The sequence below is a fragment of the Buteo buteo genome, chromosome 13 (genome assembly GCF_964188355.1).
Source record: "Buteo buteo chromosome 13, bButBut1.hap1.1, whole genome shotgun sequence".
NCBI lineage: Eukaryota > Metazoa > Chordata > Aves > Accipitriformes > Accipitridae > Buteo > Buteo buteo.
The window spans coordinates 17,893,749-17,913,474 of NC_134183.1; the positions used below are offsets into that span (position 1 = coordinate 17,893,749).

The 19,726-nt window shown below is 43.0% G+C and overlaps 1 protein-coding gene across 2 annotated transcripts in view; it reads right to left on the bottom strand.

The window, feature by feature from the left end:
* Window positions 1-4,088: 4,088 nt before the first annotated feature.
* Window positions 4,089-19,726, bottom strand: part of SEC14L1 (SEC14 like lipid binding 1) — a 43,490-nt gene continuing 27,852 nt past the window's right edge. For both annotated transcript variants that reach the window (XM_075044917.1, XM_075044918.1), the window contains 12 exons: window positions 19,463-19,697; window positions 18,618-18,727; window positions 17,632-17,821; window positions 14,561-14,649; window positions 13,534-13,604; window positions 11,728-11,899; window positions 11,281-11,415; window positions 9,383-9,517; window positions 8,685-8,936; window positions 7,457-7,635; window positions 6,807-6,908; window positions 4,089-4,670 (listed from right to left, as the gene is read on the bottom strand). In XM_075044917.1, coding sequence (XP_074901018.1) covers window positions 4,655-4,670; window positions 6,807-6,908; window positions 7,457-7,635; window positions 8,685-8,936; window positions 9,383-9,517; window positions 11,281-11,415; window positions 11,728-11,899; window positions 13,534-13,604; window positions 14,561-14,649; window positions 17,632-17,821; window positions 18,618-18,727; window positions 19,463-19,697 — 1,686 coding nt within the window. In that variant the 3' untranslated portion in view covers window positions 4,089-4,654. The remainder of the gene's footprint in view (window positions 4,671-6,806; window positions 6,909-7,456; window positions 7,636-8,684; window positions 8,937-9,382; window positions 9,518-11,280; window positions 11,416-11,727; window positions 11,900-13,533; window positions 13,605-14,560; window positions 14,650-17,631; window positions 17,822-18,617; window positions 18,728-19,462; window positions 19,698-19,726) is intronic.

Genomic DNA, 19,726 nt, shown 5'->3' on the forward strand with positions numbered 1-19,726 from the left:
AGGATTTCTGCCACCAGCTCCTCAAGGGTTTTTCTCCAGCGCTGATGAACTTCCTCAGTACTCTTGTGAAATTGTGACTATTTTGGAAGATCCCTCGTAGCGGGAGAGCAAACCAAAAGACAGCTGATGCTTGAAGGAGAGTTGAGCATCCTCTCGTCGTGGGCCGGGTGGTTTGAGATGGGCACAGGGTGAGGATGCGGCCGCAGGGGTCTGGGGACCGGAGAAGTGGCAGCTCCCTGCAGTTATTCCCCCTCATGTCCCCTTGCTGGGGTTTACACGGGGGACACCTGCCTTGTTTGCGGCTCCCAGTATGGACCAGTGCCTTGGAGTGCTGGTGGGGCAGCACAGCCCGGAGGGGACCGGGACAGAGCCAGCCCCACGCTGACCCCCCGGCAGCTGGGACACGACTCACCGTGGGCCGTGCGTGGGCTGCTGGCACCATCTAGTGGGGTTTTTTGCCAGGGACACGCAGTGCTGCAAACCACCCCAGTTTCTGTGCCCTGGTCCCCTGGGACAGCAGCCCACCCCAAGCCCCCCCCCAGCCTGCCCTACGTGCTGCCCCACTCGTGGGTTTCTCCCCCAGCCCTTTGTCCCCGGTACGTGGGTTTTCCACGCTGAGCTGGGTTTGTGCCTTAACACCCCCTGCGATGGGTGCACCCCGGCAGTGCCGGGTGGTGTATTTGGGGGTCCAGCCTTGCAAAGCCGGGATCCCCCCAGGCACCGGCTCAGCATCGCGCCCGGGCAGAGCAAAGCCTGGCTCAACCCTGCTCGGCCCAGGGCTGGCAGCCGTGGGGACCCATAACCCCAATTTGGGGTTCCGAGGGGTCAGCGTGGGCCAGCAGGCTGCGGGGTCACATCCTGCTGAGCCGGGGACACAGTGCGGCGATGGGGCTCGGATGTCTTGGGGCAAGCGAGAGCTCCCTCCCCTGCTGGGTAGTGGCAGGATGAAGTGTGCTTAACGCATTAACTCCTTTTCCCTTTTTTAAAAAACAATTTAAAACACGATCCGCAGGTGTGAGGCAGTGCTGGGTCACAGCAGCATCCTAAGCCCAACCTGCGTGGGGGGTTTGGGAGCCAGGACCCCCTCCTCAGGCTGCCCATCCCAGGGGGGCTGCCCCATTCAGCTCACCCCACGGCAGCACCAAGAAAAGCCTGAGATTTATTTATTAGTTTGTTTATTAGGCCAGGAGGAGGGTTGGGGGCGGCTCAGCTCTGCCCCTCACCAGGGATGTGTGCTGGCACCAGGGCAGGGTCCTTGGGGACTTTTCTGGTCCATGAAGCAGGTCAGCGTCAGCCCCTGTTTCCGCAGCCCCCACGTGCACAGGGGAAAGGGCTGAATCAGACCCAGCACCAGCCACAAAACCGGGGTCCCTTCCCCGCTCCCCTCGGGCCTGCGGCGGCCAAGTGCCACCCGAGGGACCAAGGCTTACAGCATGAAGTGGGGTGAATTCAGCAGTGGGTGTAGGGGAGGAAATAAAAGAAAAACAAGCAGCTAGACAATCCTGACCTTTTATTGCCCAGCATTCAAACTCCTTACAACAGCAGGAGTTAGCGAAATAAAGCAAGTTCTCTCTTCCCCTTCCCCAAAAAAGGGAGATGGCAATTTTTTTTATTTATTTTTTTTTAGAGCCTGAATTGTGCTGGATGTTAATGACTTTTTAAAGACAGCCAAAACCTAACACTTCAGGCTTAGGATTTTTCTCTCCTGGAGGCATTAAGCAGCCCGTGCCCTGGGAAGCAGCTTTCCCAGCTACTACGCACTGTGCCAGCCTTGCACCTTCCTCCAAAGCTGCCGGCACTATGCAGCCCCCAAGGAGCTCAGAGTCAAGCAGCCGGGGTGCAGGGGGGGTGCCAGGCCGGCCCCGGTACACAGCCGGTACCCGCAGCACAGCACCAATACAGAGGCGAGGGCTCTGCATGCATCCCGCACTGTCTGTGTGCTAGCAGGGATTACAGAAGTCTTTTTTTCCAGCATCATCTTAACTTGTCTGCCTACACCAGGCACCAGAATTAGCCTGTCCCGCAAAGTGACAAGAAGAGAAAATGGTCTTGGCTGCTCCCGCGGGGAACCCGTGTGCTGCTGTTTGGGCAGTGATGCCAGAGAGCAAGCCAGGATCAGCCCCTGCTCCACCAGGAGGCATGCGTGGGGAGATTTTGAAACGGCAGTTCAGGACCCTTCGCCTTAGGCAACTGAGAATTTACAGGCTCATTGGCAAGCTAGATTTGCAAATGAGAAAGGACACCAGGATCTCACAGCTGGAGAACAGGGAGCCCTTGGCTTTGCAGGGAGCAGGGAGGGCTGGCAGGGGAGGCAGGTGAAATTTCTTCCAGGATTTTTGCTTTGTCTCCGAAAATCCACCCAAAACCAAAATACATGGTTCAACCAGATTTTCCAAGGGGAGCTGCATGGCAGAGCAGCCCCTGTCCACACCCTTATCACCTGCTCAGCTCAAATAAGGTCTGAGGCTCTCAGTTTTAATTGCCATTTCAAGAAAGGCACATTGGCCAGGAAAGGCAGCTTTCCCACTGCCTCCCTGGGCACAGCACAGCTGAACAGCCAAAGCCACCTTCTTGTATGATGTCTTTTCAAGGGCTTTTGTATTCAGTAATGTCCAGAGCAGCAGTAAGCTAGTCCATTATAATTATGCACTGGCATAAAAATATTGACCACATGTTAAAACTTGAAGTAGGTCAGGCAGCCATCTGGTCTTGCTGACAGACCTCCATGACCATAGTTAAAGATTCTTGTTTTAGAAACTTTACAGCTTGGATAAAATCTCAAAGACCAACCATAAATGGATGTTTCAGCCACTGCTCCAATTCCAGGGGTTAGAAAAAAACATAGCCTGACATTTATTGGCTCCTGTTTTAAAAATAGCTAAAGTTTTGTCTACTTTTACTAATAAAACAAAATAAAAATCTTAATTTCCCAAATACGATGGTCTCAGCCTCCCACCCAAGAAGGTATCACTAGTGGGGGCAGCCGAGGAGCCCACCTCCTCCTCCACACCTTACGGCTCACTCACTCCTGGAAGTGGGCAATATCAAGCCCCTGTACAGTCGGTAGAACAGAATGCTTATTTTTGAATGAGAGAAAATTATTGCACCTTTATTGTTAAATTTCTATTAAAAAACCCCAACCCTCACAACCCTAAGAGCAGTTGCACCCACCAAACTAAAACACAGAGCAGTTCAGCTGAACGTTCACCTTTAAAGAGTCATCCCTCTCCCCAAGCCCACACTGCATACTAGGGAAGAGAGCAGCTCTCACCAAGCACCACAGCAACGCAAGGCCTGCAGAACTCAGCGTGATTGGGAAGACCAGGATTTAGGGACAGTTTTACAGCTCAGATAGCTGTGCCTGCACTAAGATCACTCAAGTTTTCCCAGAACAGTACGTGCTCAGCCTAGGGACACAGTCAGCCATTTATTCTGCCAGAAAGCCTATGGCAGGGCCACTGGGTAAGAAGAAATAAGCAGGTGGAAAAAGAAAACAGTTATTGCACTTGCTAGTTCAGGTGGCCAGACACATTTCAGCCTGCACAGGGGCAAATGAGAGACATTTATCTGTACCCTTCCTGTGCTAAGCTTGCCAGTGCAAACCTCTTGGATAACACACATAATACACTCCACAAGGGATGCTGCTGCAATCAGCTGAACTGCTGAGGTTGAAGCTCCCTTTCAAACTGTGATAAAAGAGTATAACAACATCATATAATCCATAAAAGCAACCATTTTCTTTTTAGGGCTACCTAAAGACTTTTTCAGCACAGTATTTTATTCCTTTTGTGTATTCAGAGTCTAGTAAAAAAAACCTGTGTAATGTACTATAGGGAAGATAGGATTTTGTTATGCGACAGGGAGGTGCCCAGCAGAAGCTGTTTTCCTTCTAAACTCACATTTCCTCATCCCTCGTACCTGCTCAGGTTTCTACTCCCCAAAACAGAGTGCTTTGCTGAAACTTCTCCACAGTAGCAGAGAGCTGAAGTGCCTCTTGCATCCCCCCAGAACAGCACTGCCCAGAGCAGCTCTGGAAGACTTGAATTCAGCACATAAAATAACCTGGAAGCTTTGCATCAGGTGAATGAAATGAAGAGGCTGACCCTTTTTTCCAAACAATTCACATTTATTGATAACAATAAAAAAATCTTTTAAAGACTATCTGTATTTTATTACCAAGAATGAGGTATTATGTATACAAAACATTTACAGAATTTGATATGTAGTTCATGAGTACAGAGAGGAAAGTGCAGAAGGACACTGATAACAGGAAAAAAAAAGCCAACAGAAGAGTCATTGGCTGAGAGAAGGAAGAGCAATAATATCACACAAAGAAAGACCAGGGTATGGGAAATTAATTAGACTGCAGTGATCAAGTCATATTGCCACAGCACTTTGCTTAGAGGAGGATTAACTATTGTTTTTCTGGAATTTGATCTCCCCAGCTGTTTGTGCTGTCATGTGCTTTGAGCTCTAAAAGATGTGTTAAGATTAACAGAGGAAAAACCCAAAGTGCCACTTTTGAGCCAGCTCAAGTGAAAAACAAAATACAGATCTTCAGACTTGAAAAGTGACTGCAACTCAAAAAGGTCTACAAAGCCAGACACCTCTGGACAGATGTGGAGTGTCGAATGAAGCAGTTTCTTTACAGTTGTCAGCAAAATCGCCATCTGAGAGAGAGAGAGAAAGAAAGGGGACCATCTTCAACCCTTACAGCCTGGTACATGGCAAGTGGCATTTGCAAAGAGCCATGAGTGTCATTAAACTAACCTCACTGTGCGTCCTGCTGCACTAGCTCCCCTGCGCCTGGGAATACTGGTTCCTGCATGTCAAGAATCAAACCACCTCTCCAGCAAGCTAGGTTCCTCCTAGGCAGACAGCTATATGAGCAGCCTGAGCACCACAGCATGTGGTTGTCTGCTGTGCAGACGCTGGGTGGGGAGCTGCTTGACACCAAAGCGGTGGCCTGTCTCACACAACAGCACACTTTGGCAGCCTAAGTGACAGTCTAACCTCCGTCTTCAATTTCTAAGTCCAAAAAAGACAAAATAGACCAGTTTGGTTCAGCTTAAGGAGACTGGCCTCTTAGCACCTCTAAATCTCTTATTAAAATACTTGTGTGTCAGCTCTGTCTGCCACATTCCATAGCCAGAATTGGTCTGCAGAAGAGGTGCTGTTAGTTAGAGGTTAGTAGCCCGCCTCTCAGAAGCTTTGCAGTCATAAAAAAGATTGATTTGTACTGAGTTCAGAACCAGCTTTCCTCAGGCAGGGCATCCAGTATCTTAAGGGAGTTCAGCTTTGAAAGTGCAACCCCTCTGCAAGCTCCTCTACCACTTACCCACAACAGTGCTGCCTCCCCAAGACTTAATAGAGCCTAACCAGCTTTCTAGTAGGGACTGCAGCCAGCACAGTAACTCCTTCTGCCTGGATGGATAGTTTAGATCTAAGAAGGCGAGGAAAGACCAAGCAGAGTCTAACTATGCAAATCCTGCTGTATTTCAGACTGAAATCTTTGCTCCACTGCCAGGTATGGTCTGTGGTTGTCTGCTGACAGCCCTTTGCCCAGCACTTCAGTCTTTTGTGCCTTTTGCTGTGTGTGGGAGGGGGCTTGAAGTGGAAGAATACCTGAACAGACTTTAAAAAAAAGATTCAAGTAGGATTGCTTGGGCCTGGGTAGAATAGGCACAAAATGGAAAATGGCAGTTCACCACTGGCAGTAGCAGTAGTGAAAATGGTCAAGCAGGCACTGCTTAGAACATCCACTGTATCACTTAGAGTGAAGATCCCTGTGCTCCCTGCCTACATTAAAGCTTCTGCTGCTCAGAACTGAAGTGCTCTATTTCTGACATGCACAGGGAAGGATAGGAGGCAAGAGGGATTGAAAAGTGCACAGGAAGGATGTAAGCCATACCTCCTTTAGACTGATTTAAGAAGCAAGCTTAAGCTCTGCATAAATTCCCGATAAGAACAGAGTCTCAGTAAAATCAATTCACAGGGAGTATACTAAGGAAGTGAAGCTCCAGCACACAGCTAGGAACAAATCCTCAGACCAATTCTGGATCAGCCCAGTGTGACACAGTGAGGGAGAGCCTGCTCTCTGCTTCTCTCTCCGCAGTGCTTCAAGTACAAATCCAAGGAAAGAATGAATTGCTTCAACCCATCAAGACCCAGAGCTCATGTTCCCCAAAAATGTGCTCATACAAAAGGTATTAGTGTTTACAGCCTGGCCACAGCTCTGTGGGCATGCTTTGAAAAAAGTGGACTCACAAAGTCAAATATCCAGCAACTGCTTTTCTTTGTCTCGGACATTACTTAGTGGCAATGGGAGAACAGTTTGCAGCACTGGAAGATCACAGGGGATTTCTTAAGATGGCAAGGAATGTCCTGACAGGAGACTTGCAGTTGATCTCTAATGCACTACAGAGCATTTTTGGTAGGGTTTTTCTCTTTTTTGCTTTTTAACATTTACACAATTAAAAAAAAATTATTCTTAACTGATGCACTGGTTATTTTTCCTTTCAATGAGAGCCCTTGTGTTCAGAGTTAGGATTTGTGCAAGCACACTTGCAAAAATATTTATGGCTGAGTTAGGAAAAAGGGTTATAAGAGACAAGCTGTTGGATCTAACAAGGACCAAAACTACTAAGTTTAAAATTCAAACAGCTACTTTACTATCTATAAAAGGCTTTTATGGGGTGGGGTTTTTTTGCGCAATTGCCAGTTGAATATGCTGTATTGCAGTCAGCTGCCACAGGCGAGGGGTCCAGCCATCTCATCCATTTGCTTTTCATCTGTTGTGGCACTACCTGGAAATCATGGAGCTGGAATGGGACTGGCTAGAAGAGGTGGTGGCAGCACTGAGCTGGGAGAATCCACTGTGGCTTGATTCAAGGCTGGTCATAGATCCCCTGCAATTAAAAACAAAATAGTTTTAAGCTTCAGAACATACAAAGATTTTTATTTCTGCTATGTATCTATATTGTACTTGCTTTTTATTCAGTGTGCAAACAAGTAACAGTTTTGTGCAGATACTTTTCTGCCTCACCACATAAGATAATGGGGACACCAAACACCACCTTGCAAAAACAGATGCTGTTCAGAAACCAAGAACTGGTTTCAGTCAATTACATCAACTAGCAGGCAACTGAACTGACTCAATTCCATTTTGAGTTGCACCCATTTCTACAGGACAACCTGCCAAGCCCAACAACTCGCACAACACTTTCAAAGCAAAGTGACTAGCGATGAGTACAATGAGATAACTGATTAACCCCTTTTACACATTAATTGCCCCCAGTGCCAGTCCTGGTTGATTTTGTTTGTGTTTTTTGAGGCCTAAGAAAACACAAGTCCTCACAATTTACTTGTATTTAAGTGAACTTGACACTGGCTTGATCATCCGAGTATCAGAAATGTTTGACATCAGCTGACCTTCACAAACCTTGGCCAGACGTACCTGAAATCTTCAGATCCTATTACTTCTGTATAGTACATCACTTTACATTTGTGAGAGGAGACCTGTAGAGATGCTAACACATCATCCACACGAGGCAGGCTGGTTGTAGCACAGGCAGGCATGCTATGAAATTTCCACTGGAGAATATAGAAGCCAGGCCACCTGGTCACATGTGATCCCTGGAAGCAGCCAAAGTAAAATTAAAAATTAACTTTGTTAACACAAAGATTTGTAGGCTTGAAATTTCTTTTCCAAGCTTAGACAAAACTGCCTACATGCTCACAATTTTTCCCCAATGCCAGTATTTCAGCTCCTCAGCCAACTGGCAGTGCTGGTCAACTCTCCCCACATAGCATGCTTATAAAAGTTACGATAGAATGCCAGCAGTTCTTCCTGCTTTCTGACAGTGTCAAGGGGTTAGGATTTAAATATACTGAAAGGACAAAGTTCTTGTTTAAAACAATATCCATTTTTTCCATTTATATTCATTAACAGCTGTCCTTTGAGGCTGTGAAAAGAACAGTCAAGGCTCCTGCCTCACTGAAAGAGAAAGCACAGTTTCAAGAGGTCACTGCCCATATTTCCAGTTTAACACTTCCAATTAGATGACTTAAGGAGCTCCTTTTTCAAAGGCTGTTCAACTCCTATTTCAAGTCAAAAGCAATAGCAGTGGTAGAGTGTGATTATAAACATGCTGCATGTAATTTCAAACTTGGTAATTAAAGGATAGTTTGCAAATGCCATAAAAAAAACCCTTCAGGAACCCTGGCCGTTAAGGAGCTCCTTAACATGCCTGTTAGAGGGACAAACACACAGAATCTCAGTCTTAATTTCCAGACTTCTCTCATTACTGAGGTAAGACACTATGATATTCTTCAAACAGAGTGTTCGCTTCTGAAAATAATGGTCAAAATTACAGCACAAAGCATGTCTTGCTACTCTCTGGATGTGCACTTCATTCTAGGTGGCTTCCCTGTATTCCTTGCCAATCAATCCTTGCCAGTCACTATTGGACTGATGCAACATCCCCTCACAGCAGATCCCATGTAAATACTATCCTCATTCCCTGCAGCATGCAGCTAGGAACATAAGCTGAAACATCGGCCAAAAGCAAGCAGACAGTCTGGAGCTGAATCACCACTTGGTCATCAATAACAATTGTGAATTAGAACATGTAGTTTTGGAGCTAGCCTCCATCTGCTCCCACACGAGGATTTGGCCGTCTTACCTGCACACTCTCCCCTTCTTTGCAGATAAGAGGAGACTCCACCATACTGTAATCACGACCCAATTGCCAGACTTTGTCTATCAACTGGACATTGTTCCCACCAGGAGATGTAATACTGTGAGCTCCCAGAGAGTCCTTTTTAGGAGGCTGTGGGGCTCTTTTGGAATGAAAGATGTTAAAAACAATGTCGCCCTTGCACACATCAAAATCCCATGTGATCACAGATGAGGCATCCACAATCTGAATGAGAACCTGAGACAGAAAAGTCATATTAGACAATAGCAATTTGCTTAGTAAAGACAAGCTCCTACCAGAAAAGAAGAAAAAGAACAGAGCTCTTGGTTGCTGGGCTTAGTCTCAACTATTAAAAAGGCATTGTAGATATAAATAATCTCATGATGGAGTGTCTATTTTAACACATGACTTCCAGAAGCTCTCAAGTAGCTTCCGAGTATATCGTTTGTCTTTGCTTAGAAGGATTTGGCTTTGAACAGAATGAAAAACAGTGGCAATAAGATGATACCAGGAATGGTCACAAACTTCAGCTACTAAAACATCATCATGCACCACAACTATAGAAGAACAAGGTAGAACCATGGCAACTAAGTAACCAAGTTCTAAACCATTTTCAGTCCAAGAGACAGAGTCTAGAGCAGAAGGTTGAGATGAAAGAAAAGAACGGTAGACTACAACTGTACCTCGTGCGGAGCTCCTTTGAAGACACTTGCAGACTGGTAGATTGTTTCAGTCCAAAGCTTTATGTCTTCATTTTCCAACTCTTCTGCTGTCCGGTAGAGGGACTTGGGAACCAGCCCACCCTCTGGCACTTCACACTAAAAGCATAACAGCCATTAGAAAGTATCCCCTCTGTACATCCACACCCTGTCATGCTCTCTGCCTGCTAGCTTCAGAAACAAACCCCCACATTCAGCAAGTACTCTGAAGAATGAGATATGAACTGAGTTTGAAAGTACTTTTATAGCTTGTACGTCACACATACATAAATTTATTTTACAATGATCTGTTTTAGGTGATTTTGCAGAATTAAACACCAGAGGAACAGATCTTGTATACAGACAGCAGCCACCACCACAGAAAATGAATATAGTTATCACACATACTGCCCTATCCTGAAGAAAGATGTGAGCCACTTAAGAATCTTGAGGAAAGTGGGAATAGCGACTCAGCCTAAAAAAATATAGCCTACAGAGACCTGAAAGAACTGGGGTAGCTAAATTTAAGGGCGAAGGATGGTGGGGTGATACAGTAAGTTTCCAAACAGGTGAAAGGATATTGCAGTAAGGAAGGTAACAGTTTTGAAGTTACAACTGTCTTGACAGCTCAGTACTGGAACTGATTACACAACTTCCCTAAGCAATCATCTTTTTTAAAAAGTCTCTAGTAATCAAGTTGGATAACTATCTGATCAGGAATAGCTTCCATGGAAACATATGAGGTAGTAGAAGTGTTTGATAACTGAATTACAACAGAGAATTGAAAGCATCTTTGAGAAGTCATTTTTGTTCAAATATCCAGAAGTAAAGAAGAAGAGAAAGAGACTATCATTCTCTGACCAGCAGGAAGTATTGTAGCAATTTGCTTTCTGGTAACATTCACTTCTGCTTACTTAAGCAGTAGATTTTGCCAGCTTCTCAAGCTCCAAATTAGATAGCACAAATTCCGTCCACTGAAAGCTACTCCTGCAGCAAAAAGCAGCCCACTGAAGACAAACACATGCTCTACTCTCAACATGTCCAACAGTACTTCATTATCATTTGAGGCTGTATTTGAACAGACCTAAATGAATTTTCAAAAATTGTACAGAAATTAACCTAGAAACTGTACAGGTGCTTAAAAAACAAGCCTAAGATGGTATTTTAACACAGCTGAGTTCAGGAAAAAAAAAATCATCTGAGTGTTAGTGTGACAGAGGGTCCAGCCAATGCCCGAATTGCACTCCTACACCTCAGTCACACCAGTGAGCCTGCACTGTCAAAAACACTACACAGAAAACAAACCTTACAGTATCGTCGAGATGTTAAAATGACAGATTCAATCAACACCCGTAGTCTAGGCAGGAGACAGCTATTAAGGCACATGACAAGGGACTGAGAAATTACAGGATCCTGCAGTAAAACAATTTTTTTGGTTTGTTGTGGGTCAATGCGCTAGGAGACCTGGCTGTTTGTTAAGCCCTGCTAGCAGATGTGCCGCATATTTCCTTGGACTCCTTATGGTATCAGTTAGTTCTTTTAGGTGACACAGCCTCTTATGATTAGCTAAGGGTGACAGCTCTTGCTCAGTGCGGTGCTACCATGTCTGCTTGAACTTGACAGGTAAAGAGACTACAGCTTTTAACCATGCTTGGCTATTTTCATAAGTTACTTGATATTCATTCCAGAGAAGTATTGTACTTTTCTTTTTAAAGTGGATCCAGAAGAAAACACTAAGCCTGGAATCCTACATCATAGCCCCTGCCCCCAAACTACATTAGGAATCATTCTATGTTTCTAGGTTTCTTTGTTTAGAGCAGTAGAGAGGAAAAATAAAAAAAAACCACAAATAAGTTGCTATATGCACTAGTTTATATTCATACCATGCACTCTCCACCAAGAAAATCAGGGATAATTTCTTTATCGATGTAATCCAGCAGTCCCCCAGGACCCTGGTAGTCATTTCCAGCATAAATAAGGAATTTCTTTCTAGTGTTGTCATCAATGAATGGACTAACCTACAAACAAAGAAAAACAGAACAGATCAGGCTCCCACACTTTTCTCAAGTCAATTTTGAAGGAATCAGTTTGATTGCATTGTTACCGTCTGTTACGCAAAGTTCACACTACAAACAAGCTAAATTAACCAACTATGTAAGCAAGTTCTTAGGTAGTGTTTTTTAATCCATTTCAGGAAGCCTATAAAAGAGATGTTTCCAAATGGTAACATTTCCTACTTATAAAGCCTGATCTCTAAAGTGCTTTTACAAACTGCAAGTGTGTAGCAGTGTACACAGACAGCTAAGGAATACCTGGAATTACAAACATACCAGCGTCCAAAGAACTGGGAATACTCGAGGTGCTCTTAGAATAAGAAGACGACCCAAAGTCTCAGGATAATTAGCTTCGACCACCTCAATGATTCTTAGCAATGCTTTGACACCAGGTCTCCATAAATGCCGCATATTCAAGCCTTCTAGATCTACTAAACAGGTCCAAGAGCTAAATTTGAGAAAGACAAAAATAAAAAGAAAAATCTCAATAGCATCAAAAATCTCCTTTGTTATGCAAGTGTCCAATGTACTGAAATGTGTGGACTCCACTGCATGTTTTGGTTTCTTCTATTTTACCTCCTTGCTTTGTGCTACGTATTGACACTGGAGTTTCAGTTCCTTAGTACAGAAATGTCTTAAGAGTGTGCCAAGCACTGTTACGCAGTATGTGCAACGATCACTTTGGACATCATGCATCCTCTCCCACAGACATTTCAGACTCCAGGTGAAGGTTAATACGAAGCCAAAAAAGATCCTGTCAACAGCCAGCCCAAATGTTAAACCATTGCTTTTACTGGGAAATCAATTAAGTGGCCATGCTGCTGCTATGAAGCAATTTAACATTCATGGTGCAGATTTCCTACTAACACAGTAGAGTAACAGTGCCATTGCATGTCAAAGCTAATTCTGTTGTCAGATCTCAGGGAGGGAAGTTTTTTCTATAGGAAGAGCTATGTTCTTAATACTAAATACTGAGATTCAGCATATGCTTTAGTTACTTTCCAAGTTCAGGTCTTGCCCTGGGCATGAATTCAAGATTTACAGCTGTGCTGCACCAGCTAGCATCCATTAAATTATGCATAAGGCTTCTATGAAACAGCAAACACTTCTTTGTTTCACTTTAAATGTTTAATACGTAGTCCTTTAGGATTACTTCTACAAATGAAGATCCAGTAGGGCAACACAATTTCAGAGTTACACACATGAAACCCATCTCTTGGATTTGACCTCCCACTGAGAGCTAGGACAGCTAGTTCTTTTACAGGGCAAAGATAAGCAGACATACCACCCATCCCCGAACCTTTACAGATTAAAGGAGTCAGAAATTGAAAAGAGTCCAAGAAACATTGTTTCTTTTCAGGGCCAGTCCTGCATTCATTCCACTCCCTTAAATCCATTTTGCAGTTAACACTTTCCTAAGTGACCCCTACAATGACTTAAAGATGGGATAACAAGTATTTTTGACTGAACTTCATATGAAGTCATGCCAGTACTTGGAAAACTAGACATCAGGTTTCACAGGAGCCTCATGACCTTGCCTTGGATCAAGAGCTGAGTAACTGCGTATAATAAATGGAGAACGCCAACAAGAACTGAATGTAATGAGCCTTGGTATGGACTATGGATGAACAAATAACATGAAAATAATACCTGAAACTACTGGAAAGGTTATCCATGATATTATCATGGCTTGATTTTTTTGGCAGCCTGTATCAACATCCGTCTATAAAATCCCCCAGAAACAGAAATGGGAGTTAGGCTGCATTGTTTTGCAGACATCCAACAATAGAAGAGAGTAGAAGCATAACACCCACCATGTAGAACCGTTATGGCATGACACAGAGACTGCTAGAGCAGGTGTTGTGTTTCCTTAGGCTTGACCATGCAGATTCACTCTAGCAGTAATTGTGGAGGCTCTCAGTGAACTGTAACTGTGCTTCTATCTGTACACGAGACACACAGCCTACCCTTGGCTTGTTCCATTTAATAAGCTTTGCCCAGCAGCATCACATTGCCTGATGTTCCCCCACACACATCATGAAACCAGGAAATTCCCAAAGAGCAGATCCACTTGTATTTTACCTTATTGGCCTGCCAAATACTTTGGTATTCTCCTCGCACCGCCTCAATCCTTCTTCATTTATTGAAAGAACCTGTAGAAGAAAACATGTTGTTTAGAGAAGACAGTCTTAAACTCAGTAGATTGGATAAAGAAAAAAGATGTTTATATCCAAAGACTAATTAAAACTACAAGCTCAAACCAGCATAAACTTTTTTTTCCAAAGAATGAACTAGAGATCACTGCATTTACCCCATTGGTTGATCTTGTTGAAAAATAAACATGCCTTTCCATAAAAGCAGTAAAATGTAAACAAGATCCTCCTAAAAACTGAGTCCCAGGAGTGATACAGACAAGAAGCCTCCTGACACTTCTGCTCCTTTAAGCACTGATTTCCTCTTTACTCAGGAATTAAAGCCCCTTTTTAAGTCAAAGAACATAACCTTGAAACAGAACTAGGGCAAAGAAACAAAATTTAGTATGTGGCTGGAAATGCCACTGGAAGAGAAAAAGTAAAATCCAGCCCCTTCTTCTAGTGGTTACTATGGCCATGACTGTCATTAGTAGGAGTCAAAAAAAATTACTGCAAACCTGGAATTCTGCCACCTTTCTGCCTGGAAACTGAGCAGATCCACAATAACACAGTCTGAATGATGCCTTTAGAGAAGGCAAAATTACAGGCAAGTACTTTTTCTTTAAAAATAAATTATTCTTATCCTTGAATACAGGCTTGACAAAATATGAACATGACATTTTCTCTTCTGTACAAATGCAGAGACTTGAAGCACTGCACAAACTGCAGAAGAATCTGTGAAAATGCTAACCCGTAACTACAGGAGCTGCCAAGAACTACGCCTTTCCGCCATCAGTTTGCAGTTGGAAAGAATGCAGAAGATCAGCTACCAGAAGCTTTCAGATGTATTCAAACCAAAAACAGACGGCCAAAGAGTACATCAAAATATCCAGAGTGATGAATGTTCTGGCAGAAGAGGAAATTTCTAAATGAAAATATCACATTGTTAGCAACTTGCTAGCTCCAAAAATACTTACGTATCGAAGCAAGGCCTCTTCCCCAAGAGCTCGCACTAAGCCTTTGGTATCCATCTGTCCCAGCCTCAGCACATACAGCGGGCGACCATCTGAATAATGACAACAAATAGATCAGCATAACCTTTTATTTTTTACAACAATAGAAAATTTGAGCAAGCTAGTTTTGTGCTAAAAATCAAAATGGAAACAAGCCATAATCAGTTCAAACTTTGTTGTACAGCTGGAAAAGGGAAAACCTGGAGCAGATGGCAATATAAACTTTATCCTGTCCAGCTACACCAAAAGATTGCCTGTAAATGAACTGCAAAAGTTTAATGGAGACATCGTGATGCAAAAATAGCTCCCCTATTTGCAAGGAAAGGTCTAAAGAATTTAACATGTACACTAGTACACAAAAGATACTGGTATACACAGTTAAAGACACAGGACTATAATTAGCTTCCAGGACAGTTAAGATACAGGAAAAACTTTAGTCCATTAGCATAACTAAAGAGTTGCAATGAAGGCTGTAAGCCTTCTATCACACATGACAATACTGCTCTGGATAGCTTACAGCAACATTTTTGGAAAAGTAGCTACCTTGAGTTCTGGGCAAAACAAAGTGTTAACTCAGAGACTTGCTTTCTGCAGTATTTGCTGAAGTCACACCTTTCAGCTATGTCATTACATACTATGCGGAACTGGCACACAGCCTCATTTATGCAGGTTAAGCCTGGTGAGAACTGACTCTGTTCCAGAGATCAGCTTCATACTGACCCTGTGGATTCAAAGCGCTGCCTTTTCACGGTCATCTTGTTGCATACTGGGGCATCCTGATACTATCCAGGATACAAAGGCATTAAGCTTAACAACTGCGGTTGGCTGAATTTGAGAATCAAAGCTTGCATTTCCGGCTCTTCACAATAGGAGCTAGTTGTCCAAAACAGCTTCCATCCTCCTGTGAGGATGTGATGAAGCTGTGATGCATTTTTTTAAGCTTTGCTCCATTTATTCTAGTACACAAACTAAATAACCACTGACTTGTAAAACTGAATATGCTGGGACACAAAAAAAAAAATAGCTTTCTACATAAAAATCTCCCTGAAGTCTTGTTGTCTGTTTATCTTTACTTCCCTGCAACAACTGCAGAGAGGTATCAAATTATCATTAAGTCCTTTGGGACACAAGGAAAGAAACTGTCAAGATATGCTATTAAAAAACACCAAACAACCAAAACTGCAGAGTCAAGGCAAGTTATTTATTTGGCAGACACTACCCCCATGAAAGTTCACAGTATGTCGTATTTTATCAGGTGGTCTAAAAGAAAATGTTATTTTAACATCAGCACACACTTATCTTGGAATGTACTGTTTAGCTTTTGAAACACTAAACAAAAAGTGCTATTAAGCTTCATAGCAGGTCTATCTCCCTCACAGATGCACATGTATCCAAAACCAAACTAATAGCTTACTAACCCTGGTCCACCCAAATGACACATGAAGGAAACTCTCAGCTGACAGTGCTGTATTATCACTGTATATTTTATATTCCATTAGAGCTTTGTGATTTAAAAACCCATTTGATCGAAGAATTCCTGTCAAAATAAAAGCCACTCAGATGTATAGAAAACTGTGCTAACTGCAAGCCAAAATAATAACTTTTATTCTTTTGCACTAATAGCTCACTCTAGACAACACATTTCATAATCACTGCTGCCTTTGCTTTAGCACTAAAAGCTATACAGAACTCAGCTAGCTTAAGTTTGGCACATTTAGCATGTGTAGGAGGAAAGGAGCAATAGTAGAAAAGAGGGTTTAAAAAAAGAACCTACCACTAAAATTTTAAATTATAGAGAATTGCTCAGCTTTGAAATTCCATTTCCATTATTGACAAACCCATGCTTTATTTGTGGGCATGCTGCAAAAGAGATCAAAGGAACTGGAGGGGAAGATAGTGGGGCATGAAGTTCACCACAAGACTGAAGAACTTCTCAGAAAAACATTAAACAATCCTTTGATGCATTCTGCACCTTTCTACTCATTGGCAGGACCCAGTTATGTGCTATTGACAGAGGAAGTCTTTGCAAAGTAAAGACAAGGAACTGACAGAAAAGGAGAACTTATTTGCAGGTCTTTTTCCCTACAATCTTTACAAGCATATTCTCACTTTCCATTTTCTCAGTTTGAGGCTTGTCAAGCCCAAAGCAGCAGGGGAGAGCCACTCAAGCTCTTCAGCTTTACAGTGATTAAACTTCTGCTGTGTCCTCCCTGTCTCCTGGCCACTACTGCTGACAGCATCCCTGTTTCATATGCTTCTTGTAACAGGAAGAGCTAGCAGAAACAATGGTGCCTAGTAGGGAAAAGACTAAATCAGAACACAGATAGCTCACAGTAAGAGATCATTTCCTTATCTAAAGAGCCTAGCTTGCCTCAAGCAACAAATCCCAAAACGTTTCATTTCTATGTATGTATTAGCAACAAGATCAGTGCACAATAAAGCAAGCGGAGGGATAGGGGAGTGTCAGGCATAGTTTTAAACACAGGCAGTGTTTTAAAGAGCTGGCCATGTCTCACCACACAAAGGGAATTCAGCCAAATCTTCTTCCCTCCTTAAATAAACCTGCTCTATTTGATGTTTTGCAACATCCCACTTATCATTAAGCTGATTGTAATGCCAAATAAATATTCATTTATGCCATCAGCAGACTTATACAACATCAGAAATAAGTTGATTAGAAAGACGTACTTATTTACAAACACCTTTTAATCACTGAAAGAGAATACTCAGCATTTGCGTAACACCCTTCTAAGCATCTCAGAGCACTACAGAAATGCAATTAGTAAGTTTTTTAAACTACTGGCAAAACAGAGCTCTTTAGAGCATTAAATATGTCAGTATTAGCCAGAAAGATTAGGACCTGGGAGTCTGCCTCCACCGACTAAAGAGCTGGTAACATCAATTTAAATGCATTTAGTACATAACAACTGAGAAGTTCTAACGATCTTTCCAGCCACCTCTAGTTTAGAGGGACTACTATCGCCTTTAATTCAGAACATAAAAAGGCTATTCAGTATCTACCCTATGGAGCATACCTTTGTCATGGTGATGCCAGCCTCCTGCATAGTAATCTTGGAGTACTTGAGGAGGGTTCCAGGTGTCTAGAATATAGTCTACCTGGTGCTGCTTACGCCATGTCAGCGACTGGCAAAGGATCTCTCTTGCTTTATCAATGTTGAAGTCCCGAGCACGCAGGAATCTTAAAATGTGCTCGTCCTTTGGGATCTATTAAAAAAACCAAACAAACAAACTAAAAAAACCCCACAAACCCAATTTTGTATCCAAGGTTTGAAACAAGAACAAAAAAAAACAACAGAAGCTGAAAAACGTGCAGCCCTGCACCAATCCAAGAGGATGGTATGTAACGCTGGAAGTTACTCAAGCAAATCAGTCTTTGTTTGCAACAAAAACACGAGCCCTGTCAGGTACTGCAGCTACCTTCACATATAGGATATAAAAATTTCATTAACTCCAACGTAATTATTTACACCTGTATGACCATACTAAGTCAGTCCAATTTAAATTAATCTAGGGACAAAACACAGACTGTATTTCACTGCTAAATAAAAGGAAGCTGAGACACACATGAAAATCACAAGCCACTGGAAAACCCTCAGCCTTGCTATCAGTGATTTAACTGGCCACATTGCTTCCCTTTCAGTACTGCACTTAGGGACATAGATTTGAGAATATGATGTTTGGCCAAAACAAACAAATGTGAAAATAAGGTATTGTAGAACCAGGCAGACTTACAGAACCGATGTTATTCCCCTGTGCTGGTTTTACTGACATTGAGAGGCAGTCACGCTAATAACTTAAGCACCTCAGCTGGCAAAGTCAGAGGGACAGTCACAATGAACTACTTCTATTGCCACTGTATAGACTTAATTTAGGTTTTGATCATGGAGGGCCATTTAACAGGAACAATTAGCCACAGGAGATGTGGCATGATGTTTCATCAGGTCCACCTTGTATATCACACATTTGGAGATAGAGCCACAAGAGACCAACAGTAACTTACTTTGCCTTTGTGCGTCTCCTGGAGCCACTGTCTCAGTCGAATGAGGCAGCTTTCCTGCATTGGTGTCAAGTCACCCAGATACCGCTTGATGTAGTCTGCATCTAGCTTGTCTAAAAGGAGATGTACATGTGATTAGAGTGGTCCTGAACTGACCTAGTCAAAGTAGCAAGGGATCTTAAATGCTGATATCTCAAGCTTAGAAACAGCTGCTCTGTTCTGTGCAGTCAGAATTGAATAGAGTTTCTTTAAATCAATGAAAAGATGAGCAAGGCAATATACACAGTCATCTTAATGGTAAACCAAGAAGATTAATTCTCCTTCTGCAACTAAGAAAAGAGTAAACCCGGACGTTTACAAAAGCATTTTGCCAGTATATTCAGATTTGTCAATTCATAGCATCATAGGGCTTGCTGCTTCTGGAAGTACTTAGAGAAGCTTTGATCTAAATCTCCCAGTGCAAAAATTCTCCCCAATTCCCTTATTAACAGGGGAAGGAAGATACTACAGAAGACTGTGTCCAGGGAAGCTTCAGCCCTTTCCTCCCTGTTATTCCTACAGTTATACCCACCACTCAATTTCAGGGCAAGAAGTATGCCATTCATTTGCAATGTAATGAACAGTAAAGAATTTTTCCACTCATATCTGATCTTCATTTACTAAAAAGATCATCCCATAACAGCTATCCAAACTATCCCACATGTTACTGCTTTGCAAGCCTGCAATTTAACATCGTATGTTACCAAACAAAGAGCCAATGTGAAGATTTTTGGCTGCCCATGAGCAGCACAGTGCTGAGAGCCTCTCCAGCACAAAGAACCCCACTAAAACAAGTCAGACCACCATACCATCAGGCGTTCCTGCTGTGGGCTCTGAGGGGCTGCTTGAAGTGTTGAGAATCTCCTTATTGTTCAAGCCCTCCTTTGTGGCAGAGTCTGGTATATTAATAGCAGGTGAAACAGGTCGTCTTGCATGGGATGTACTGCTCTCCAATTTACATGCAACAGGAGGAGTCCAACGAGGAACAAAAGTTATTCCTTCTTCCTCCAGCTGCTTCAGGTAGTATTCTATTATTTCTTTCCCCTTCAAAAAGGAAAATTTATTTCAGCTAC